Here is a 25570-nt window from a genome sequence, read left to right as displayed (position 1 = left end):
GTACCGCTCCTTTGAGTCACTGATATACATCCCATTCAGTGGAAGTTATTCAGAAAAATTAAGTTTCTCTCTAGTTTTCTTCTACTATCAGTTGTGCTCCTATCCAACCCTTACCTTTTTCTTTGTCATGTAAGAAATTATGTACATGCAAGGAAGGAAGATTTAGGTGCACGACTTCCCTGAAGTTTGTGAATACATTATATCAAGCTGTTGTCTCGCTGCTGACAGCTGGTTGCTGCAGGATCTGTACCATTGTGTCTGGGCCCTTCTGTAGCCTTGAGCTGGTGGATGGAGTTCAGTTTTGGAGCCCTCCCCATCTCTACAGGAGTTCCTCTGAGTCCTGTGAGCGGTATGTGGTTCCTATGAGTAATGAATGAACATGGCTAATTGAACAAACAAGAGAAGAAAATTATTGGTTTCATTCAAGTTACGTGTTGTTTATATTCTCTTGACATCTGTAAGTCCTAGTCTCCCATCAAAGAGCCATGGGACTGGTAGCTGCATTAGCATATTCAGTAATTTCTGCCCCAAAATTGTTTACATTCTCCAGCCTTAGCTAAACTGGTAGTATCACTGGTATGTAGTATGTACTGGGCAGATTTGCCTTCAGTATTTTTTTCAGTTGCATCAATCAACATACCTAGGTTCCATTCTTTCTCTAAATTATCTGTCAGTCATAGGTGGTGGACAGAATATCCTGGGTTTTTTTCCTTTTGCTAGTTTCTTCTGTTAAAAAAAAGTTAGTCCATCTCATATTTGGAAGTCACTGTAGGGCAAATGTAAAGCCCAGTAAAATCAAAGGAATCCTTTACATCAAGAAAACAAGACTTGTTCTCTGCTTCAGGACAGTAACAACACAACGAAGGAACTGCATTGCCATAGCATGGCAATGACTTGAATTAGTGAAATGTAGTTAATGAATGTTTATTCATTTGGATCATAGTGTCTTAGAAAAAAAGATCATATGTTCAAAAGTGTTTGTACAGGATGCACCATAATGTGACAGTGATCTTCAGCTGCAGAAATACAAATTAAAAAGTATTACTTTGTGTAGCTGACTGCCTCCAGTCAGTCAGTGAAATTTGGGAGATGAATTTAGCACAAGGATATTAATAGTTGGCAAAAGAAATTATTGAATTTCATGCTGTTTCGTAATAACTGATTTCTGAATGAAGTGAACTATATAAGCAATATGACTGAACCAGCATGTTTTTAGGCACAACTTATCATATATGTTAACATTTATGGCTCTTGTGGGTGTGTCAGCTGTATTATATTACAAGTTGCACTATTTTAAAGAATATTGAAATAACAAATGAAGTGAAAGATTCACATGTAGGTGAAATATGTGTCAGAACTTAAAGAAAACTTTTCCAAAGGATTTTCTCTAGAGCACTGGTAGCAAAGGAACAGTTCAACTAAAACCCTGCAATTATAGAAAGTGTGATGGTGGGGAAAAAAAAGTGAATGATAACAGCAATGAAAAAAAAAGAAAAAATCAAAATATGGGTAGGTGAAAGCAGTAGCTGATGGGAAGAAAAGACCGTAAAGGTATGGGATGAAGGGGGAAAAAAGGGAAAAAGTAGGTTCGTGTCTATACATGTACTTTGTTGTTATCCTTTTCTTTCTGTGTTTATCATTTTCCATGATTTATGCTGAGACTCATTAGGAAGATTTCTCTTTTAAACAACAGAAATTTCAAGAGATGTTTTTACCCAAAGAAAAGAAAGGACTTTCAGTACACAGTTAATGTCCATGAAATCATCGGATTGCCTTGTTCCCAGGAGAACGCAAGCTTTCCCGCTTTCAGTAGTGTGCCTCCAGGAATTCGTTCCAGGAGGACACACAATTAGCCCATACTCTTCCAAAGTGCACAGTGTAACACGATGCAGTTAAACCAGAAGACAGTTTTCATCTTTTGACCCTGTGTCAAACATGTCAGTTGAGTAGCTTACCTGAGAAGAGAACATAGGCCATCAGATATTTTCCCATAGAAAGGAACATGCAGTAGATACACACACAAATGCAACTTTAAAGCCTGACTTATTTTTGAAGTAAAAGAAAAAGTGGCCTTTGTAAGTGGTACAACTCAGTCCATTGAAATTCTTCTTTCTTTTTGCCAGTCTGAAATTTAAATAAAAATCTTTACCCTTGCTTTTGCTATATGAGAAGGACATTAAAAATAGCTCTTTCATTTTAGGCACTAACAAGATATTGAGTCCTCTGCAAGGATGGATTTGATACTATCATTCAAATCCACATCCAAATTATATTTTTGGGAATGGTAAAATATTCAGTGTAGTGTCTACATCTTGCATCTATTAACATGCAGAATAGTTTAAAAAGTTCACAATGAAAGAGAGTGATGTTGAATAACTCCTAGACAGAAACACACAGGTAACTGGGTGGTGAGTGAGTTGGTGGTGGTGTGTGTGTGTGTGTGTGTGTGTGTAGGGGTGTGATGTGTGCAGGGGAAACCTGCATAACTGGTAGAAAAGGCACAAGCTAAAAACTCAAATGACAGTGTGAAAAAGTCCCCATACCTTAATTAAATAAAACCAATAATGTGATTTAAACTTCTTTGCTTTAAAATTACTTTAATAAGGGTGTTAATTACTAGAGGATTAACACTGCTTACATGTGATAATAGATGTGGTCAGTCAATAAAGGGTGAGAATAATGTTCGTTTAAGAAGCAAAAGAATCTAGCACAGGATTACTCATCAGAAAGGGATAACATTTCAAAGTGGCAAGTTAAAATCAGGGAAGAGTTTTTCGAGTTGCAGGAGGCATTAGAGGCTGAATTTTGGCATCATTACCCAACAAAAGTTGCATGTATATTGGGATGTGTTGGAGCTAAAATATGAAGAGTAATTATTACAAATGACGTATAACATAGTTTGGAATTACTCTGTCTTTCAGAGCAATTGTAACAAATAATTTTTCAGACAAAACATTTTAAGAAAATATTGTCTGTAGAAGTGAGGGGAAAAGGCAAAATCTAAAGGAAAAAGATCAACTTCTAAGGAGAATAATTTCTTGAATATGTGTTTCTTAGAAAAGAGGTTGTACTGGACTATTACCATTAAGCAGAAAAGGTTTTTCCTAATATGTTTGCAAACAGTAGCAGGAGGAGAAAGATCTTCTGCAAAAAGCCAACAAAAAAGCAAATCCAGGTTTCTTGTTACTGCTGCCTGCTGGGCTCAGAAGCCTCTGCTAAACCAAGTTGTCTATACAACACGTTAACAAAAACAAGACCAGGATGTTATGTGGGCTGTAGTATTTACTAAAATGTTTTTAGAGTCATTTGATAGATATAAATGTGGAAGTAAATGTCTTGTTGAAGCTGAAGAAGAAAGTGAAGGTTGTCCAGGAAAGAATATGAAACTTCTTTTCTAGTGATTTTGGCTTTGCTTTTAACTTGTCTTCATTTGCATTCCTAAGCTATTGATTGTGGAATTCCTTGTCCAGTGGTTCCCAGGTCTAGTATAGCTTTCCCTAAGGGATGTAACTTCATCTGTTATGAAGGGTGGTTATGCAGCCATACCCTGAGTGCACTACTTTGGAAGGAATAACTGTCTGTTTACAGTAAACTTATGATGACCAGATCTGTAAGTGCCAGTGCCTTACAGATTGCATTGAATTTTTGTTTCTGGACACAAACAAAATTATGCTGTTTTGTGGCCTGTTTTGTCTTGGATTTTGGTGGCTTTCCACATATTCTGATTCAGCACCCAAGATCAGCTGAGGTACTTTATTGGACAGTTGCTGTATTTGTATCTGCTTCCTGCAGAGGCTTTTCAGAGAGACACTTGTATATAAAATTCTGAGTGTTTTAATGGCCACTTAAGAGAAGAATCTGGAGCACTGCGGCTATAACTTTTTTATTTTAGATGTGCAGCTTTTGAGAAATGCACAGATCTTAAAACAAACCAGACCAAAAAAAGTTTTAAACTAAAAAATAATTACTCTGCTGTGTTGAAAGAAACTATTTCCCCTTACCTGCTGTAGAACCCCAGGTCACCTCAGGGGAGATGATGTGTTTCATAGTGTACACCAGAGATCATGGACCTCTGTGGAGACCAGATGCTGCAGATTCAAGAGGTGCCCATAAACGTTATAGACCTGATATATATCCTCATGTTAGGTTGAATCAATCTCTGTAGCAATGTAATTTCAGTATATTTCGTAGGTGTAATTTTCTCTGGTGTTTTTGTCCGTGTCAGAATATGAGAAAAAATAACTGGAAAGCTAGGAGAGGGAAACACCCTGTTGGCCGAATCACTAGTTCCCAGTGCCCTGGATCTGTTCTGTGAGCTGCAGCTTCACACTGAGAGCTGAGGTCTTTGCCTCCTCTGGAAGCACGAAGCTGATGCCATGGAGCTGTGCCGTGCTTACTTGTCTTCCCGTAGGCATCAGTTTGCATTTGCACACCAGGGCTGTGTATTGAAAACTCCTTTCTTCAATCCTAGAAATAATCAGGCTGAAATTTAAACGTGGAGTTGTAATTATACTTGGAGAGCGCACTGCAGATGTTTAGTTCTAGGGCACGGCAGCCTGACTGTATAGATTAGATGTGCGTGTATACAAGGGCAGTTTGGATTAGTTAGTTAAAAACAGCGTTTGTCAGATAATGATTTTTTGCGGTATAATATATGTACTTGTAAGACTGCAGGCATCTAGAGTTGCTCATGTGGATACTGCTAAATATTAAATGGACAAGAGTGTTCAATTCCAGAACACAGTATGGAAGTTGAAATGAACGTGTTTTGTATTTAAATTTTATTCTAGTTACACCAAATTAGATTATTTTAAGTTAGTCACACCTTCTCTAAGCCAGAGAAGGTTAAAATTGAATTTTAACCACCTTCTCTAAACCAGAGAAGGTGGTTAAAATTCAATTTTAACTTTAGATTTTGAAAATTTTGGATACATTTTTTTAGTGAATCAACTCAAATGGATTTTTACAGGAAGGATTAAGACAAATGATACAGTTTTAATCCCCAAGAAACTTATTTTCAGATACTGTGCCTCATCACGTGCTATTTATGGCAGTATTTCACAGATGAGCAAATAGTTTAAAGCAAGCCTGTTGTAAGTTTTGTGCAACTGCAAAAAAAGTGATTATAGAATATTAAAATTTAAATAAACTAAACTGTAGAAGTTAGTTTCAGTAAATGTCAATATTTAAGTACTACTGGCAAACATGTTTAAAAAACACCGGAAGCCAAATGAAAATGACAGCTTAACTTTAACTGTGCTATATTAAATGTTCCTTAATTGTAACATCTGAAATTCTGTTTTCAAAGTCTTGTTCAGGTCAGAACAGATGGCCTGTTTTGGGGGGCTGCAGTTGTCACCTCTGCGTGCTCTGTGGGTGTGTACACCTCTGTGTCGGAAGCTCAAAACCAAAAAAAATGGTGAATGACCTGACCATTGCATAATACACAATTTTTAATCCACACAAATTTTGCCATTGACATAGTTTTACGCTTTGTCTAAAGGGACTTTGTGTACGGACTAACACGCTTGACAGGAGCAATTTGGCCCGAGCCCATGCCCTCCGGAGCCTGACTGTCTGCCAGGCTCCTGCTTTTCAAACTCTTCCCTGTTTCTAGACTCAAAAGACGGTTCTTTTGCTACTAGTCCAGCTTATTCTGTAATGATGAAGAACAACACACTTCATAATAAACATTTTCACTGTAATTAAACAAATCTTCTTTGAAGAGGTATTACTTGTTGCTATATTGTTTATTTCATAGGGCCTGGCTATTTATATTTGTCTCAGTAACTATTTTTCAGTGCCTTCAGATGTTACATCTTGGGCTGCTTGAAATTTTAATGGGATTTATAAAAATTATACATTGTGGGTGTTTTTCTGGTTATGGTAACAGCAACAAGCTTGTTCACATGACTTCAGCAGCAAGTGTTTTATTTTGTAGGCAGGCCTAAATTCATTTGAAGTGCCAAAGAATAAAAAATGTATTTGGACTTGTTCATGAATATGACAAGACCAGGCAACTCTGAGTGTACTACAACATCCAGATTTTATGAAAAAATTCTGCCCTTTGCAAGAATTTTTGCTTATAAAAGATACATGAATACAAACAACTTTCTTAGCATAACAACAATTCCCAATGGTTCAGCTGTCATAACCTCTGAGTTTATACATTGTACATTTATGAATGTGTTAAAGATTGTATCCCAACATTCAAGATACTGACAGATATGATTTCACTTATAAATTTGAAACAGATGGTAGCATTTAAATATGAAATCGTTTCATTCTTGTGAACATTTCAATGTCCTACATTTAGACACAATTTCTAAATGCATGGCGGTTAAAAAAAAAAAAAGGCATGTTTTAATGCAGCGGCTTAAAAACTGAAAGACACTGCCTTTCTAACACAAACTATCCTTCCTTTGAAAATCCAGGGCTCAGTTTTCAAAGCATTGTCTAGGAATTTAGCCTGCGACCCCCATTGACACTAATAGGAATTGCATAGCTAAGTCCCCATAACATCACTTTGAAAATCCATTTGTTGTACCAATCCAGAAAAAGGGTAGCATAAACTATAGGGAGACATTCACAGATCAAGAGATCAATTTACACTTTGAAATACAAGCCCAGTGTGCATTATTCCAGTTATGTGATTTAGAGAGGGGATTTTAAATTCACCGCATTCACAAAATAAGTCACCAGGTGTAAATAAAACAAAGTATTTTGGCAAGTGGCAGGCAGACTTGCTAACCAGGCTAACAAGATATTTGTCAGCAGTAACGAACACCTGCTGATTAAGTGATAATTGTGTTTGGTTGGTATGGTGTTATTCTACCATTAGCAAATTCTTTTTTTTCCTTCAAGCTGGACCTAGATATCTATATTTTAAGTACTTCTGTTGTTCTTTGCAACCAAGAAGTGTTTAGAGTGAACAAGACTTGTCTTTGTCCAGTTCTGATTCTGGTCCTTGGTGCTCTAGTTCCAATTTAGTAAGTGCTTTCATGATGTGCATGCTTTAATAAACAGGGACATGACATTTGGTGAATAATTGTGGTGTTATCTATATGGTTGTGCAGGAGTCTTTGTTAATTTCTTGGAAATAGCTGTATACCTGTGTAAGGTATATTCATGTGTACTTGTGCACAAAACCTAAGCAAAGATGAAAGAAGTGTTGTTGTTGTTGTGTAGCTGTGTTGCTGCAGTGCCTATGCGTCCCAGTCATGGACCATGGCCTCATTATGCTGGGCAGAATATAAATAAGTGTTTTAACAAAAGAAAGGCAGCGCTGCCTCAGAGTTCACAAACTGATGAGATTATAGCTCCACTGAAAGGTTAACATTATGTCAGAAATTATGAAATAACAATGATTCTGGTTGACAGGCTTCCTCTTCGGTCATCAAACCCATTTGTCCTTCTGAATATAAGGTGTGGTGTATTGGTACAGTGTGAGCTCCTTGGAGTAGGAAATGTTAAGGAATGGGACATTTGTGAGTGGCTCTTGCAATTTTACTGTGTTTAAAATGAAAAAGTCCCTTTCATGATTGGTACTTTTAGCTCCAAAACCCAATAAAAATTGTAATAATTGAAATAATAATGTATTTGCTATTTCTTAGTGACTTAAATGATACATAGCTAACAACAGTCACAGAGTTTTTTTCCTAGGTCGAAAGCCATGCATCCTCAAGGAGAAAACTGTAATGTTATTTCTGTACTCTTTCCTAAGAAATGGTTGGGTGTAGCTTGCAGTTGTATATGCTTGGCACTGTTCATTTCCCAGAAGAGTTCACCGTATTCTAGGCTTTGGGGTTTTTTTAATTAAAGAGGTCAAAATCCATTATATCAAAATTTCAAAGAATTTACCAATTAGCTGTAGTCTGTGATGCCCAGCAGGTGGCTTTTATACTATTAAAGGGAGATTGTTTCCATCTCTGATCAAAGCAAAACCAAAACAAAAGAAAATATAGAATATTTTGCTGTACACAGTGCAAACCACACGCTGTGTAAATTATATGTGAAAACTGTACATGAGAGACTGTTTAGTCATCCCACTTCCAAGAAAAAGTTCTATGTGTTTTCACACTGGTCCTCACGAGGATTTTAATGGTAGTGTCTAAATCTGTTTAGATTACTGATTAGCTGAGGAGGACAGCTTGCTATTTTCTAAAATGAAGACTGTAGCATTTTTGTTATTTAAAAGTAGAAGTAAAAATGCACAATTAAGTAGATGAATGAATTTGGTAGAAGTGAAATTAGAAAAAACTGAGTGTGCTGGAATGTCCCAAGATGCAAAAAAAAAATTCCAATTTGCACTTTTCAGTGAATCTAAACTTCCCCGATTTTTGCCTACTTAAAAGAATGTTTGTGACCTTTTGACCCTTTTGTTATCCCTTACTCAGAAGGGCCTTTATTCTGTAAGGCTTAGGTATAAAAAAATAAAAAGAGCGTTAATGGCATAACAGTCCTTTCTGATCACCCTGTGTAAGATGTTTATGCAAAGTGTCAATAGAAGCAATTGGCCTAACAGTGTGACAACCTGCTTTGCTTGGAAATGGGCTAATCTCCTGTTTGGGTTATCCAGAGGTCAGGTAAGGATTTCTTTCTTCGCACTCCCTGTAGCGCACGGGTACATAACCTGCAAACACTACAGGGCAGAAATCAGAAGCAACTGAGCCCAAGGATGCCACTAAGCATTTCTGTTTAATCTTGACCATTTTGCTTATTCTCATGATTTTTTTTTCTCTGTCTTCTTTTGGTTTTTCTCTTCCTGGTCCCATCCCAGAGAGTCTCCTTGAGCGTATAACACATAATGATGACAGGGACTCTAACAATTTCATTATCTGCTGCTTCACTGTGTTGGGTTGTTTTTTTTTTTTCAAACAGGCATCATCCCACTCTTTTTTGAAGTTCACGTGGAAACCTACTTTAAATCTCAGTTTTTGAGGGCTGCCCCCGTTGCCCTGTCACAGCAGGCTGGAACTCAATAAGAGCTCAGGCAAGCGTAGCAGGCCAGGCAATGGGCCTTGGCGGGCTGCACGCTGTGAACTCCTGCCTCACTGAATCAGCTTCTGTGTGTTTTTATAACTGCCTTTTTTTTCCCTGTTAATTATGTCCCAAGGCTGTGGAAAGACAGCATTTATCTGTTTCAACAGACTAAGCAGCAAGTGTTCTGACATGTTTATCAGGCAAATTGTACCTGACAAAAGGTAATTACACATGCAATCAAGTCCAGAAGTAACTGGGTGATTAGGGGTTAATAAACTTCAACATAAGAAATATTCTGCTTGTGAGCAAGGAGAGTGGGCCAGAAAGACATAACTGACAGTGGTATGTTAAAAAAATTACTTTCTTTGGATGGAATATTTGACTTTAACGAAAGGTAAGTAGGATATTGAGTGTACAACTCCTCATTTTTATCTCCAGCTCCTGAATCACTGGTGTCTGTTGTACAACCAAAGCTATTTGCTAACACTCATGCTACTTCAGAAGAGATAACGGCACCATTCCAGCTTGTACTAAGCTACCTTGATAATTTACAATTAGGATTTTTGTAGTATAACCAACACAGTTGCTGTTGTCTAATGGACACTGCCCCCATTTCCATCTGCAAAGCTCATGTCTCCTCCTGTCTCTTGCTGTGTTGACTCTGTTCATAGCTAGTTCCCAAAGTTGCGTTCTCTTCCAAGATTATTCCTGACAGTTGCCCAAAAGTAAAAAGGAAAGGGCATCTGTATGATATTTGAGGATGTGACAAGAGGCTCAAACGGCATTGAAAGGGCCGGATGGTTGATTTCAGCAGTTCCCAGTGCACAGAATTCTCATGTAATTACAAGATGGCCTAAATACAGGACTATGGCTGAGCTGCTCTGAACTTTAGGTAATACAAGACAAAGCTTTAGGGAGCAATGAGGAACAGTAATTTCTATCCAAACATGACCATATCACCTAGACACTGGGAAAACACGAGAGTGCTAACTATGAAGAATAGGTGCAAGTGCCCTATTTGAAATCAGAATTCTGTCCCTAAAATCTTAAGAAATTTTCCCCTGTAGCATCAATATTGTAATGTTTTGTGTTAACCGATTCTGTTAGCTAGCAAGGTCTTAAAGTAGGACCTCTTTTAACCAAAATATAGTTTAGTATCTTTTACAAGAAAATTGTTCTGTTTAAAATAAAAATATTCTGAATAGAAATAGCAGTGTTATCTGTATCATGTAAGAAATTACTATAAACTTTTATGTAAGTACATATAAACACCTTTTTTTCCCCAAATGGTGTTTATTTCTGTCAGAGAGACCTAATATTAGTCATAAAAGGCATTTAGAAAGTACCTAGACATGAATAAAAGGTTAGAAACCCAAAGCATTGTAGGACATAATTTGAAATAAAAGTGCAGAACAGCAATGAGAGGCGTGAGTTCCCTATAATGTTAAAAGTATGTATGTGACTAATAATGTGCTGGTTTGAGAAGGCAACACAATTTCATGTACAGTAAAAGAAACATGCTGCTTTATGATCATCAGCCCTGATGGTTCCAATATGTTGGCTAAAGTTCCCCTTCTATCACACCTTTAGAAGAGGCAAAATCCTCTAAATAAGGGGAAGTGACTACCCTATTTTATAAATGTAAGTAAGCGGACAGTCTGTTGGGTGCTCTGTCTGGTATACTTGAAAGGTTAAAGCTTTTTGTTGTTGTTGTAGTTGGTTTTTTGTTTTGTTATGTTTTGTAATGACTCAGACACACACACTTCTCTGCAAATTACTCCTAGTCAGAAGTGAATAATTGCTTGTGACTCCTAGGGAAGCATATTCTGCTTCATTATAAAATACTCAGGTACAGTATTGCCTGTCTTAGCGTATTCTTATTTTTCATGGGTTTTGTGGGATAAAGAGAGTACAGCAGTACCATTGTTCTTGGGTAGGAGTACATATATGTAGTTTATTTGGTGCTTCACAGTGTTTCAGCTGCATGATAAGCTGGTTCTGACTGAGCACCCTTGGGTGGCTCCTTAGGTGGGGCTGAGTGGCTGACTAACAGCTAAAATGGGCTGCACTGCCTCCAGATTCTCAGAGTAGTAGGAGAGATTGTCTTTCTGTCTCGTTTGAAGTTCTTCCCATATGTGTTAACTTTGGAAAGATGCATGTGCAAAATAAACATTTTCCCTATTGTAATTTCAAGAAGTCACATCCAGTAGCACCAGTTGATGTGCTACACTCTGTGGCCTTTGATTGATTTTTGAGGCTGGAAGATATTTATTGCCAGGACCTACTCTTTGCCCATATTTATCTTATGACAGTGCATGCCATTCCTTGCTAGACAACACATCTCATTTTCAGTTATTGTCTTGGTAATAGTGACAGTTTTAGTAGATAAAATAGTAGTTGGGAAATGTTGCTTTAACTTGACCTTCAATAAGTTGATTCTAGTTGCCACAGTAAAAATACTGTCACAGAACCAGTAAATTCTCCTGTAGGTCATATACATCATATGCCTTTGGCCAAGATGGTCCCACTTCTTCTATACGAGGAAGAGGAATTAAAGTGCTTCATTTGAGGAAGGCACACATTTGTGTAGCAGAGGAACAGAAATTGAAGCAGATTGTAGGGTTGACTCCTCTGCTGCATGGCTGCAGGTGTGAAGGTGAATTTGGGGTTGTGCTCAATTGAAGCTTTGTATAAGTGAATTGAAGTTATTTCCCATTACACATGTGATGGTCCTGGGACATTTCTGCTGGACTGTCCTTCCTGCAGTTGGCTGTTCACCAACCTGCTCCCCTCACAAAGTTCCTGCATTGACTGTACATCCGCTGAGTCCAAGTGCCAGGTCAGATGCAGGTGATATGAATGGCCGGGACACAGATCCAAAGAGCTGCACACCAGGCGACTCTTGCCCACCCACAGTGTACAGTATGTGCTGTCAAAGCCCATTACATGCAGCAATATGGCACAGTGCAGAACTGCAGCTGTGAGGGGGACAAAATGCACAATGCATAATTGTGCGCAGCAGCAGTCCAGTCTCCAGCAGTGTCTGCAGCTCCTGCCACGTTTACTCCAGAGGCAGAGCGTTGTTGTCACACTGCAGCCCCTGGACATTGTGCAGAAGGAGGGAAGGGAGCTATGACTGAGTGGCACGTGTCATTTGATTGCATGTCCCTGGTCCTTTGAGTTACCTGCCACATGTCATGACAGCTGCTTGAACTTAGGAGATTTCTTAGCATGAGGCTGGTTGTGTGCAGCTCTTTGACCAAGCTTTGGGTACATCCCCCTCGCTGATAGTGTCTCTCGAGGTGTTCATTCTTCAGAGCCAGGACTATCATGGAGTGCACAGAATATGCTTCTTGTTCTCTTGGGACATTTTTTTACCTCATGTCTTGAAAAGCAAAACTCCATGGTCTGTTTAGAACCCTACTTGCCTACCTGTGTTAGGCTAGGTGACAAATGAGGTGTAATCTTCCAGCACAGCTGTCACTATCACTGAGATGTCCCAGAGCCATGGCACAATCAGACAGTTGAGTCAAGCACTGAAAGCATAGTATGGAAATCACTCATTTGATACTGTCAGGGAAGTTTCTTTGAACTTGTCAGTACTGTAATTGTGTCAGTCATTGATGGGTTTGGGCTGCAGATTGCTAACAGGATACAGAGCTTCAGAGTTGTTTAGGATTTACCCAGAATCCTCAATTTCAATCTTACAATAGGGTTAAGAAATTAAATCTTTCACCTTTGATTTACTAAACACACCTACTGCGGGAACTGCATGTCCTTTCTTAAGAACCGTCTCCCACGTGAAGCCCATGACAAGTAGCATTGTAATTAGCAGTAATTTATTAATACATTGTTTGCTTCTCTGTTTACTTCTCTGTAAGAGAGAGGGAACATGAAGTCACCAGATTACACAGTTTGGGTTCCTGTGGTTATCACCTTTATCCTCCCTGCTTGCGTTGTGCGTCTGCTCTTCCTACCTTTCTACTCTTTGGGTTGTGCTTTTAAATTTCATACTGCCTTTGAGAACTGGGCACTACTGATTGTGTAACACAGGTAATAAGAAGGGATGAGTAATATGCAGCAGCAACTGAGGCTGTGGGTTTCCCAGCTGGTACTAATTCCTGAATTAACAAGCCTTCCCAAGTCTGTTTGCTCAGTGACTAAAGCGATGTTCTCAGTTAGGTAGGAGAATTGGTGGTGTCCATTCTGAGAAAGGGCTTTGTGGGAAAGAACTGTTTGTATTTGATCTTGTCAGCTATCATGGGTATGTAAGTCAGCAGAGAATGAAATAGCTTCCTTGCTTCTTAAATACTTTTCATCCATATGAGATAGTTAAATGTAAAATCTAGATGTCGCGGAGGTTTGTAATGGTCCCTTTAGGTCTTTGGGATGACAGCAGTAATTGTGTCAGAGGTTCATTATAAAGGCAGGAAATGTTGCTACTCTATGCTTTTATTTTATAATGAAATTGGTGTTATGATTTTGGGGATGAGCATTAGTGGACACCTCTGGCACTTCATCCGGCTGAGAAGTTTGAGTAAGGCAAGGTTCTTGGAGGTGCAGTCCCCCTCTTAGCATAGCTTGAGGAGTCAGAGGAGTGGGCACCTGCTGCAGCTCTGCCTCGAGGAGCAGGAGCTGCTACTGTTGTGCCCCAGCTGTAACAGCTCTGGTATGACTTAGCAGGAGCACAGGGTTCTTTCTGTGACTTGCAGTAGTCTGTTACATATTTTTAAGTGGTTTTGTTACAGAAAATCCTGTTCGGCACCACCTTTCCAGCATTACGGATTCAGCAGGCCTTCAGGCAAGCAGTGGCCCTAGGTTATGCTGCCACAGGCACTACAAGCTGGAGCGAAGTGCTGCTAATGGTTCCCCACGCTAACTTTAACAGTAGGTTTGGCTAACACAGGGCAGCCTGAGAACAAGCCCTTGTTAGCCCTCAGCAGCAGGACAAGGCCAGGCACCAGACGCAGGGGGAAGCTGGGGGCGCCCCGCCATTGACGTCAATGGCAGTGGGGCCCGCTGGCCCGCAGGTAGCCGTGGGAAAGGCTTCCCCGAGCGGGGCTGCCTGTGTCCTGGCCCCTGGCAGCCTGGGCAGGGTGCCCAGCGGTGCCTGGCTTGCGCCCGTGATGGTGGAGGGGGAATTAGTCTTGGAGGGCTGCGAGGGTGCTGGCTGCTGGAGGTTCCGCGTTGTGTCTGATTGTAAAAGCAGGCTGTTTTGCTGAACAGCAGCTCTGAGATCATGAGTCAAAGGCCTGATTTGAAGTTGCAGCCAGGCGTAGGGCTGCATTTGGAGGCTTTTTGTTCCTCCACTGAAATGTTTGGGTTTGTTTGGGCCAGAAGTGTGCCCAGGGCTTGGCGCTGAGTTTCGGGGATCAGTCACAATGGAGAGTGCAGCGGGAGGTGTTTAATTCACTTAGTTGAGACTACCTGAACCTCTGCTTTTAACTACTGTGAGGAGCAGCAGACACAAACATCCCTAGCTTGCTCCCCACGGTAAAGCAGGCTCCCAAACACCAAAGCAAGTTCCCAAACACCAAAGCGTGAAGGCATTAGCATCCCTTCCTAGGGCCGAACCTGCACAGCCGCCTCCCTGCACAGGGAGGGAGGCAAGGGATGTAAAAGAAAGAAATGGGCAGGTGAAGGGAGGGTGTCGGCTGGGCTCGGCGAGAGGCTGCGGCCGGCCTCCTCTCCACAGAGCCGCCCCGCGCTCGCTCACCCGCCTCTTCCCCCGCAGCTCCTGGACCTCTTCATGGTGTGGGACTGGTCCACCTACCTGGCTGACTACGGGCAGGCCACCTCCAAGTACCTGCGGGTCAACCCCAGCACGGCCCTCACGCTCCTGGAGAAGTAAGTGCAGGGGTCGGAGCTGCCGGCACGGGAATGGAGGCGGCTCCAGGGCCGGGGCTTGGAGCCGCCCGCCTGCGGAGCGGCGCGGCCGAAGCCCGGCGCAGCACGGCCGTGTCCCGGTGCGGGAGCGGGCGGAGGCGGCGGGCGTGGGTACCGCGGTCTCAGCCCGCGGCTGCCCGAATTGCCGCTCTAGGGAAGGGAAATGCGTGGGGTTTGCCGTGGTGAAGCGGTGCGAGCCTTTCGGCCGGCCTGGAGGGTGGACTGGGAGGGCAGGGTAAGGAGGGCGCGTTGCCGCCAGCCCGGTACCAACCTGCTGGTAAAAGCCGCATCAGAACACACTGCGGTTTAAAGACATCTTCTAACAGTGTTTTCTCTCCTCTCCTGCCTGTGATGAATATGTCTTCTGAAGAGTTCACAGAGGGTACGTATCGCCTATATTGTTACAAAATATTGTTGCTTTAACTTATTTAATTTCCCGAATTTCGTTTTTAAATCCATTACTCCGGGAAATCAGCGATAACGATGCCCGTTATTGACGGTGAGCAAAGTTCGCCCGTTCATTGCATCTAAATTTACCATGGAGGCAGATGATATTAACGGGTTTCATGGTTTGCTTCTTTCTTATGGCATTGGGTAGGGCCAGGGTCCTGCCGAATGGGTGTTTGCTTCATAGTTATGTGTTATTTGTGAAGTAATATTTGTTAAAACCAGTTCTGCATTGCAGAAGTTGAGTTTAAGAACACACAGATAACAGGTTTTGTGATCTTTCAGTTCTTATTAGCAGAAAGATAAAAAGAGGATCAATAGTAAAACTGTTTCAGTAGTCAGATTTTTCCTTTTGAAATTATGTTTCTAATGTGTTTGTGTAATTTCCTGTTTTATTTCTCTAGAATGAAAGACTCCAGCAAAAAGAACAACATTTTTGCTCAATTCAGAAAGAATGATCGTGACAAGCAGAAGCTAATAGAGACTGTAGTAAAGCAACTTAGGAGTTTAGTGAATGGTATGTCCCAGCACACATAGGCCTCTTAAATCAAAAATATCTCATCATGCCAAGAGGTGTTTCTTAGCCACTATTTCTACTAAGCAAAGTGATACCAGTTAGGACATTTGTTTGACTGAGTAAAGGAGAAATGCAGTAGATGGATTGTACATGGAGTCTTCAACAAACAATTCTTTGTACGTATTTTTAATTGTTCGAATACTATTTTGTATATTGTAAACAAATGGTAAAAAATGAGACTGTACGATAAAAACCAGCGCAATCGTATTGTACATGGAACAGCTGAACTGTAAATACGTTATTTAAATATCTGCAGATATGGTGTCCAAAATTTTGCTCCAAATAGGAATTATTTGCTGTTTTCTGGTTGAATCCTAATTTAATGTTTTTAAGCATTGAGATACTTGCGTTTCAGATGCTGCCTATTGTTTTCCTGCGTTAAATGTATATTAGCCTTAAAGTGACTGGACATAATTTTGTATATCAGATTTTGTAGTCTGGAGGTATGAAAAAGTCTTCTGATTTTTAGTACCTTTGAAAACTACCTGAGAACTAGACTTGATACCTATTTAGCGTTAGGACTTATAGGCTTTGTTCTCCAAAAGGGTTTAATCTTGAGGTCGTGAATGTAAATAACCATTTGAGTTCTTTATAATGTGACATTTTGTTTCGTTTGGGTTTTGTTCCTCAGGGTTACTAATTCTATTTTGTAAGATCCCGGGTTCTTTTTCCCAGGTTGCAGTAAGGAATAGGTTTGCCGCTGTTGGTTTCGTGCCGCATCTGTTTGTCAGTATGCGCTTTCTACCGCCAGCCCCATCCCAGCGATTAGCATTTTGTCCCACCACCGGTCTCTTTGCACTGTCCCCTCCTGGCTATTTTAGACACTAAGAGAATGTCTAACAAATACAAACCAAATGGAACGTGTAAAAATAATGTACATTTTTGCTGTATTTTTAAGTTATTGACGGTCTAAATACAGTAAGATAAACCTCGCCCGTGTTCCTGTTTCATTTCACACACCAGCACGCACCTCAGAGCCGGTTTCGCGGGACCTGTACGGGTCCTGACTCACGATTTACCCCCGGGGAAGGCGGTCGGGGGTCGGGGCGGCCCCGACGGCGAGGTGCGGGTCGGGGGCACTGCAGGATCCCCGACTGCCGCTGCAGTCGGGCAGCCGGGAAGAGGCGGACTGGGGCGCTCCTCGTCGGGGAGCCCGGACGGGACTCGCTACTTCGCCGGGCGGCGGGGAGGGCTGGCCCGAGGGGGCGCCGGGGCTCCCGCTCCCGGGGCAGCCGTCCGGCCGCGGCTGGGGGCACGAGGGGCTGGGAGAGGGGTGGAGGGGGCCGTCGGGCCCCCATCCCCGGGGGGGCTTGCCCCGCCGCGGCCCCGCGCCCCTCGGCCGCTGTGCCCGGCTCTCCCGCGCCAATCACCGCACTTGGCGCGCCGCTTAAATATGCAGCGGATACGTCATCTCCGAAGTTGGATCGGCGCGTAAGTGGCCCAATATCTATATAAATTAGCCCGAGGGCGAACCGGCAGCAGGAGGCGAGCGGGGCCGGGCGGGCAGCAGCCGGCAGGGCCCGCCGTGCAGCGCCCGCCGCCGGTAGCCGGTCTGACAGCCGCCCCCGCAGCGCCCGCCTCCCCGCCGCCGAGGAGGATGCTGGCGGGCTCTCCTGGCCCGAGGCGTCGGCGCTGGCGCTGCTGGCCCTGCTCTGCTGGTCACCCTGTGCCGCACCTGTGGGCGCTGCGCTGGAGCCTCAGCCGGGACCGGGCCAGCGCCTGCCCTGCCAAGGGCTCCATGGGGGGCCGTTTTTTGGGGAGACTCTGCACTGGCTGCTCCAGGTAAGGCGCCGGTGGACGAGGGCGGGGTGGGAAGGGACTGGTGGAATCCACAGGCTGACCCGCAGCTCGTCCCCAGGGCTCCCGCTTCCATAGCTCACGGCGGGAGAGATACGGAAACGTCTTCAAGACCCACCTCCTGGGCCGGCCGGTGGTGCGGGTGACAGGCGCTGAGAACATCCGCAAGATCCTTCTGGGCGAGCACACGCTGGTCAGCACGCAGTGGCCCCAGAGCACCCATATCATCCTGGGCTCCCACACCCTGCTCAGCTCCACCGGTGACCTGCACCGCCAACGCCGCAAGGTGAGTCTCTCGGCCACCGCAACAGGGCACACAGCCCAGGCGGCACCTCCGCCCAGGCTTGGGCCTCAGTAGCATGTGTGCTCCCCCTGCTTTAACTACCTGCTTGTGTTCCCCCCTTTTCCTCCTAGATCCTGGCCAGAGTCTTCAGCCGTGCTGCCCTGGAGAGCTACCTTCCACGGATCCAGAAGGTTGTGAGCTGGGAGCTGCGGGGCTGGTGCATGGAGCCGGGCTCCATCGCAGTTTATTCCTCCGCTAAAACCTTAACTTTCCGCATTGCAGCTCGGATTCTGCTGGGGCTCCGCCTGGAGGAAAAGCAGTTCAAGGATCTGGCCAAAACTTTTGAACAGCTGGTGGAGAACCTCTTCTCCCTGCCCCTCAACATACCCTTCAGTGGGTTGCGCAAGGTACTGCCGCATGTCCCGTTCCCTCTGCCTGGGGACAAGGGCCTGGGCCCTGGCAGCAGAGACCTCCTGTCCCCAGGCCTGCCCAGGGGCACTTCCAGTGGGCCAGGACATCTGCAGCACCCTATTCCAGGTCTGAGGGCTTGGTGTCTTACCTAATTCAACCATTTCCCTTTCTCTGCACTTCCCACCTGCTCCTGGTTGACTTCCAGCACCTTTGGGTCCTGGCTCCAGTTCATTGTACCGTGCAGGGCTTCTCTTCTCCCTCATCCCATATGTTGCCTCTGGTTGGTTCATCATGTCTGGGCCTGTCCCATCTCATCCTACCTGGACTCCTGTCAGCCCATGGCAGAGGGGTCTGTGGGCATGAGCACACAGCTCAGTTTAGCACCCCCTGTGCAACTTAGGCAGGCCAAGGACTTGGGACCTCTTATGATCCTTGGTCCCTTGTAGCCCAGCAGCACAGAGACAGCCCAGGGAGAGGAACGTGGCAGACAGCCTCCTCTGCCTCTTTCAACTTGCAGTTTCCTCCCTGCTGCTCTGCTCCTCTTTGCCTGCCTCTCTACACTCCTGTTCTAGGTATTGGTCCTGTGTACCACCCCTCCTCTCACATTACTCCCTCCTCTGACTTTAGGTTCTCCGTACTTACAACAGCTGAAGTCTCCTGCCCACTTTAGCCAGGTCTTCCCTCATCTCTTATTTCCACTGTGAGCTCTGCCCCATTGGATCCCCTTACCCAGCCAGTCCCAGTTCACCCCCAGCCTCCCTGCTGCTCTTCACCAGTTCAAAGCTCTGGTTTTCCCTGTCCAGTTTCCCTTTGCAGTTTGGCACAGTGTGGGCTTTCACCCCTCACATCCTACCCCTCTCTGCCCTCTCTCAGGTCTCCCACAGGCTGTCTGGCCCCAGACCAATATGTTCCACTTGCATTTAGGTCCCCTTGTCTTTCCCCTTGCTCCCTGCCCTGTTTACTTTGTCCAGTCCTTCCCACCTCAAATCTAAGCCTTTGTATGTTTTTCCCAACATCTGGTCGTGGCCATTTTTCATTCCAAATCTCATCCTTCTGGCTTTTGCAGGAAGCATCTTGATAGAGAGCCACACTCTGTGACTCCATCCCACTTTGCAAAGAGATTGCTGATCACTTGACTTGTTGAGATCTTACATGAATGTTACACAACTGAAAATGAGCTGGCTGTGATTAATGTGTCTTTTTCCACTATACCCTGGTTAAGCCACTCATTTGATCTTTTCTCAGATGTACCTTGCTGTCTGGACTCAGTTTTATTAAGTTACCTCTTCTTGTCCCTTTGGACAAGCTTCTTTTGGACCTGACACAACTGTGGGTTTGCTCAGCGCAGATGCCTCTGAACTTGGTACCACGTGTTTATTGCTGTCTTTTCCTCTCAGAGAATTTCTTGTGACTTACTGTATTTGATTCACAACAGCAAAGCAACAGAATGTGCAGCAGTTCCCCCCAGACTGCTGCCTCTTGCAAGGCTCTGGGGCTGGGCAACAGATTAAACTGTTCTTGCTGTTATAGATCCTGGTTTTAAGGATTGCTACGCATGGGCTCCCTCAGTCTCTCAGGAGAGGGGTTCAATTCCTAAGGTTCTCCTGAACTGTGTCTGCCTCTCACAGGGAATAAAAGCACGGGACATGCTACATGAGTTTATGGAGAAGGCTATACAGGAAAAACTGCAGAGAAACAACCCAGAAGATCACAGTGATGCTCTGGATTTCATAATGAACAGTGCCAAGGAGCACGGCAAGGAATTCACCATGCAGGAGCTAAAGGTAAGGATGAACCCAGTAGTCCTTACTGAGCCTAAACCACTAACTGAATGTGAAGAGTATTTTCCCAAAGATCTTGGGAAAAAATTGTCATTAGTACTGCATCATTCATAGTTCCAGGTCACTTGGTATCAGTGAATGACAGATGACACTACATTTATATAACAAGTTTTGAAGCAGTTTTGCATGGGTACAGCAGCTGAATACAGTTCAAAAGTATTTGAATGTAGTTTAAAGGTAGTTTCACAGCTTACTTAAGTATTTAAGGAAAACTGTCCAAAGATTAATATTTTATAAATATTTTGTAAAAAGGTAATCTCTAAATCTAAATATTTGAAAAACTTTGAGCAACTAGTAGATATAATTAGAATCAAAATATGTTTATAAAGTAATTTTATTATAATTATTTATTATATTATTTATTCTAATATATGGTTTTATTATAATGTAATTTTTAAAATAATTGAAATGTTCAAAATGTGATTGATTAAGATTAATTACTCTCTGTTAGTTTTCACATTAATATTACACAAGAATAATTTCATGATCTCTCATCATGTCCCTGGCTCTGACCACAAATGCAATAAGGGGATATTAAATGCAATATGGAGTTACATGGCGGTGATCTGGGGCCAGCTGATTGAAATCATAGTATATAATATATACTATAATATATGTTATATTAAAAGTATATATATATATATACACACAATAAGATATGCTGTCCTGTAGCATTATGGTTAGAAGATTTCTATTTTGTCTGTATTTAACAAAATTACTTGCAAACCAAACTGCCTATGCTTGCGATTATGGCAATATTCACTCTAATATAACAGTAGGAGAGCTTTCATTCCATTAAATGGTGTAATTGGATAAAAAGTCCAAAGCTGTCTCAGAGACGTGGATTTATCTGTCTTTGAGAGAGCCTCCAAACACTGGCACACACTAGTTACTAATTTGCTTTGTGTTCAAATTATTTGGAAGGACAGTCTTTCCAGAAGTTTTCCTAAATACGCTGCTGGCATGAACTTACCAGGACCCTTGAAATGTAAAGGTCATTAAAAAAATATTGCTTTGCCAAAAGTACTGTTTTAAAGTACTTAAAACCCTGAAAAGATTAAAAAGACCCCATCCTACATAATAGTGCTGTCACTGGCTGGATGGGTGGAACTGTAATGCTGCCTGTCCTGCCCTCCAGGACAGGGAGTTGGGCTGTAGCACAGGGACAATACTGGTGAAACTTGGGAAGGTGCTGCCTTCCAGGCACTGGTTATGTTGGCCTTGTAGAAGCAGGAAGGGAAAGTCAGCGGCTCAGTGTCACAGCTTCTGCAGCAGCACTGTCAGAGGTTGATGCAGAGAGTCATAAGGGCTGTTATTTCAAGTTGCAGAGCTTGCCCTAAATTCCTTGCATGCTATTGAAATGTCTTGGGGTTTAATTGCGAGTGGTGGAACTGAGAGCTTTCTTTTCATCTGGATCTGCTACCTTGTGAATGTAAAAATCCCTACTCATGCCTGCAGGAGGTGTGATAGGGGTTGACAGGGATCTGTTATTCCAGAGGTTTTATTTCAGCTGAAAGATGCCCTTGAGAGCTGCACTTTGACAAAAGCATCTAGTCCAGCCAATATATGGCACTGGGGATGGTAGCAAAGAGTCATCCTTGTGACATGATCCTTGACCTTATCAGACTTGGGTCCAAGTACGTTCAGGCTTCAGGTGTCCTTCTCTGTGTTTGTGGCTTCACCTCTCCAGAACAATTGTTGTGTCTGAACAATTTAAAGTCCAGACATACAGTCATGTGAAAGGAAACTGCTCTGTATCCTTGGGGGATTTTGCTCTGCTTTGCCCCTGGACTGAAGCAATTAGTGCTCTGTAGTGCCAGCCAGGTCCCAGTCTTCCCAGGGTGGTAGCTCCTGGTATTCCTCCCTTCGCTTTTGTCTCTGGCCTCTGGCCTTGGTGCTCCCAGTCCTGTGCTCCTACTGGCACCTTCAGATGGTGTTGTAGGTTTGAGCATTATGTTTGCTGTCAGAGACATGATATGCCATGACCCAGCTCTGGGCAGCCCTTAACTTTTGGAAAACCATTTCCAAAAGTTCATCAGAGGGTGCTGCAAACAGCCCACAGCATCCTGGTATGTGCTGTGCCAATATAGACCCTGCAGACAGTCCTTCAAAGACTGGGAGGCTGCGTGGGGATCCGTGAACTGGAACAAGGCACCTATTACAGATTAGACTGTTCTGTGGTCCATCTATCTGAGCTGGTTAACTTCCTAACTTGTAATGGATACATCTGCTGCGGAGCTATCAGAAATACTGCTGTGCTTCAGGCTGTAAAGCTTGAAAGGTGAGCAAGTCCTTTGCCTGGTGTGTGCTCCCTGCAAGCTATAGTACTTCCCAGGCTGACCTGTAGCAGAGAGGTCTTTCTGCTCTCAACTCTTGGCTTCAGTCCCCTCCCAGATAAGCAAGTGGTCAATTATAACCAGAGATGCATCAAACACAACCCATTTTAGCTGCCAGCACATCTAGGATTTGTGCATAAACACGCTCATATCCACTGCCTGGGCAGAAGAGTAAAAGGTGGGTGCAAAGGGGAATTGGCAGATGAAGAGAAAAGGCATAATGCTTGAAATGGACTTCACTCAGTGTGCTATAATGCATGTTAAAATGCTGCTTTAAAATTAGTAAATCTTAGGAGGAAAGCTCAGAAGAGCTGTACTGGTGGTGAGGTGTACTCAGCTGTGTTTCACTGGGCAAGTGGATGTCCAGTTCATAAATGGTTTGCTTCCTGCCAACCCAGGATGGGTGCAGCTTTGTGGAAAACAGAGTGGGGGCCAGGGCCCTTTGCACAGGGACAAAATCTGAAAAAGGTGAGAACAGTCTAAATCACAATCAGTTTAAAATGACATTCAAATTTGTCACCTTCATTCCTCTCCTAGGAGTCAGCAATTGAGCTCATATTTGCTGCTTTTTTCACCACGGCTAGTGCCAGCACTTCTCTGATCCTCCTGCTACTGAAGCACCCCTCAGTGATTGAAAAAATAAGGCAGGAGCTGATGTCCCATGAACTGTATCAGCAGTGTGAATGCCACCCTGCAGGACCCTGCCCGGACACCCTGACTATGCAGAGCAGGGACAGAGAGAAACCACGTTTCCCCTCCACGGCCAAAGATGTTCAGAAGGATCAGAGCCAGCCCCCGGCCTCAGTGGAGGAAGGTTCCCTCCAGCCCGGTACCCTGCTGGAGCCCACCGTCCCCCGGAGCAACTTCTGCCCTGGCTCCCAGCTCCAGGCACCATCAGGGCAGAGCTGTCACTGCTCCTCGGACATCAGCCTGGAGAAGCTGAGCCGCCTGCGCTACCTGGACTGTGTGATTAAGGAGGTGCTGCGGGTGCTGCCCCCAGTCTCCGGAGGCTACAGGACGGCACTGCAGACTTTTGAGCTCGATGTAAGTGCCTTGCAGTCTGTTAGGGAACTGCTTGCACTTCATGCAAGCACAGCACAGTGGTGGTGCTTGGCAGTGTAGCTCAGGGGGAGGTGGCACCCAGCAACCTCTGTGGGTCCCAGCTCGGCTGGGGAGAAAAGGAGCTACAGAGCAGGTGGGCAGTATGTTGGGGCTGTCCTCAGGCACCCTCTGCTCACCCTCTACTAGCATGGGTATGTAACACTCCTCTCCTCCCCTTTTCTCTCCCCTCCCAGGGCTACCAGATCCCCAAAGGCTGGAGTGTCATGTACAGCATCCGTGACACACATGAGACAGCTGCTGTCTACCAGAGCCCCCCCAGCAGCTTCGACCCAGACCGCTTTGGTGCCACCCGGATGGAGGCTGCAGGCCGGTTCCACTACATCCCCTTCGGTGGTGGGGCACGGAGCTGCATCGGGAAGGAGCTGGCACAGGCCATCCTCAAGCTGCTGGCCATTGAGCTGGTCAGCACAGCCCGCTGGGAGCTGGCCACCCCTGGCTACCCCGCCATGCAGACCGTGCCCATCGTGCACCCCGTTGATGATGGGCTGCAGCTCTACTTCCACCCCTTGTAGCCTGGCCATGGCTGTGGGGCCTGAGCTAGGGGTACGCTGCTCCCCTCAGCCCTGGAGCTGATGCCCCTCCACAGCTACTGGGGCAGGTCTCCACTGCCTCAGGCTGGGTATGGCACTGGATCACTGCAGAGCAAAACCTAAAGGTCTGTTTTTCCCCTCCTAGTGTACAGGCTGGTAGGGAGAGTCCTGCAGAGTCACACTCCTGAGCGCTAGGGTGAACCTCAGCCACAGCCTGGGGGCAAAACCCACCGAAGTTGCTGGCAGGGAGCATATGTCATGGGGCCTCAGCCAGCCCCCACTCCATAAAGGTCTCCAGCTACCAGGGATGTGGAGCAAAACTCAGGCCTACAGCTAAGGCTCCCAGAGCATTTCTATCCCTGGGTTGTCTCCTGCCTCTCCTGTGTTATAGGAGAGGCAGGATGAACATCCTGAACACTGTAGCTTTTTAGATGTAAAAAGAAGAAAGATGGGGGGCTCTGCAGGAAAACACAAGCCAGAGCTGCTCAATTCATGGCATCAGCGTTAGCTAGAATAATAGGGTGTAAAGTGGTTTTTATTGTAAATATTTAATCTCATTCCTGCACTTCCCATTAGAGCTGGCACAAAGAGGATATCTCTCAGTCACCCAGTAGTAGTAGCTGTGTATGTTGTGTTGAGCACTGTGCTGCTGCTTGGGGTCTGCCATGAAGCCCCACTCTGCTGTCCCCACAGGATGTGCTCCCCAGCTACAAGTCCAATCCTAACCGCAGGATCGAACTGAAGCATGGGAGGGGGCTTTGGGGAGCAAACATTTAGAAAATGGACATTTCTGAGTATGTCTGATTTGTGGTAGAAAGTCCCTTGTTCCTGGTGATGCTGTTCACATTGCAGAGGGGACATTTGCAAGGTGACACAGGCTCTGTGGTGGCTGGCCAGCCAGACTGACCTTACCAGCTCTGTCAGCCTAGCTCTGCCAGCAAAAGTGCCAGGACAGCAGCTCCATGGTCCATCCACAGGGTGGAAGCTGGGGCTAAGCATGGGTTCTGAGAGCACCATTCTAGATGGTTTTTGAGTACCTCCACAGAGTGTTTCTCTCCCATGTAAAATGAAGTGAGTCCTGTTGCTTGTGTACTGATAACAGAACTAGAGCCAGGTCCTTGATCCACAACAATAAGTTTATAAGCTTCTTTCAGCTTCCCCTTTGCTCCCCACTGTCATGCATCCTGTGTGGATGCAGTGGGGAAAATAATCTGCCTTGTTCCTCCAGAGCATCCTGTGTCTGGTGGTGTGGTGTGCTCTGTGTGAAGCACCAGCTTGACCTGTGAGGGCCAAAATGTGGCACAGTGTCCCTTTGGAAAGGCCCTGAGAGCTTTTCAGTCTCCTGAAACTGTCATCAT

At 44.4% G+C, this 25570-nt stretch overlaps 2 protein-coding genes across 7 annotated transcripts in view; both read left to right on the top strand.

Annotated features, from left to right (window-relative positions):
• Positions 1-16824, top strand: part of EXOC6 (exocyst complex component 6) — an 86237-nt gene extending 69413 nt beyond the window's left edge. For all 6 annotated transcript variants that reach the window (XM_018069178.2, XM_018069176.2, XM_018069182.2 and 3 more), the window contains 3 exons: positions 14717-14829; positions 15239-15250; positions 15720-16824. In XM_018069178.2, coding sequence (XP_017924667.1) covers positions 14717-14829; positions 15239-15250; positions 15720-15852 — 258 coding nt within the window. In that variant the 3' untranslated portion in view covers positions 15853-16824. The remainder of the gene's footprint in view (positions 1-14716; positions 14830-15238; positions 15251-15719) is intronic.
• A 665-nt stretch (positions 16825-17489) lies between these two features.
• LOC103763158 (cytochrome P450 26C1) lies at positions 17490-25156 on the top strand. Its single transcript, XM_008929881.4, is given in 7 exon segments — positions 17490-17634; positions 17637-17674; positions 17751-17975; positions 18104-18379; positions 20012-20167; positions 23098-23604; positions 23856-25156. Coding segments are annotated over 7 exon segments (1686 nt in total). The 3' UTR covers positions 24195-25156.
• The last annotated feature ends 414 nt before the right edge of the window (positions 25157-25570 follow it).

This window comes from Manacus vitellinus, unplaced genomic scaffold (assembly GCF_001715985.3).
Source record: "Manacus vitellinus isolate BGI_N305 unplaced genomic scaffold, ASM171598v3 scaffold_15_pilon, whole genome shotgun sequence".
Taxonomy (NCBI): Eukaryota; Metazoa; Chordata; class Aves; order Passeriformes; family Pipridae; genus Manacus; species Manacus vitellinus.
The sequence above is the reverse complement of the archived record's forward strand: the minus strand, read 5'-3'. Positions and strand labels throughout refer to the sequence as shown.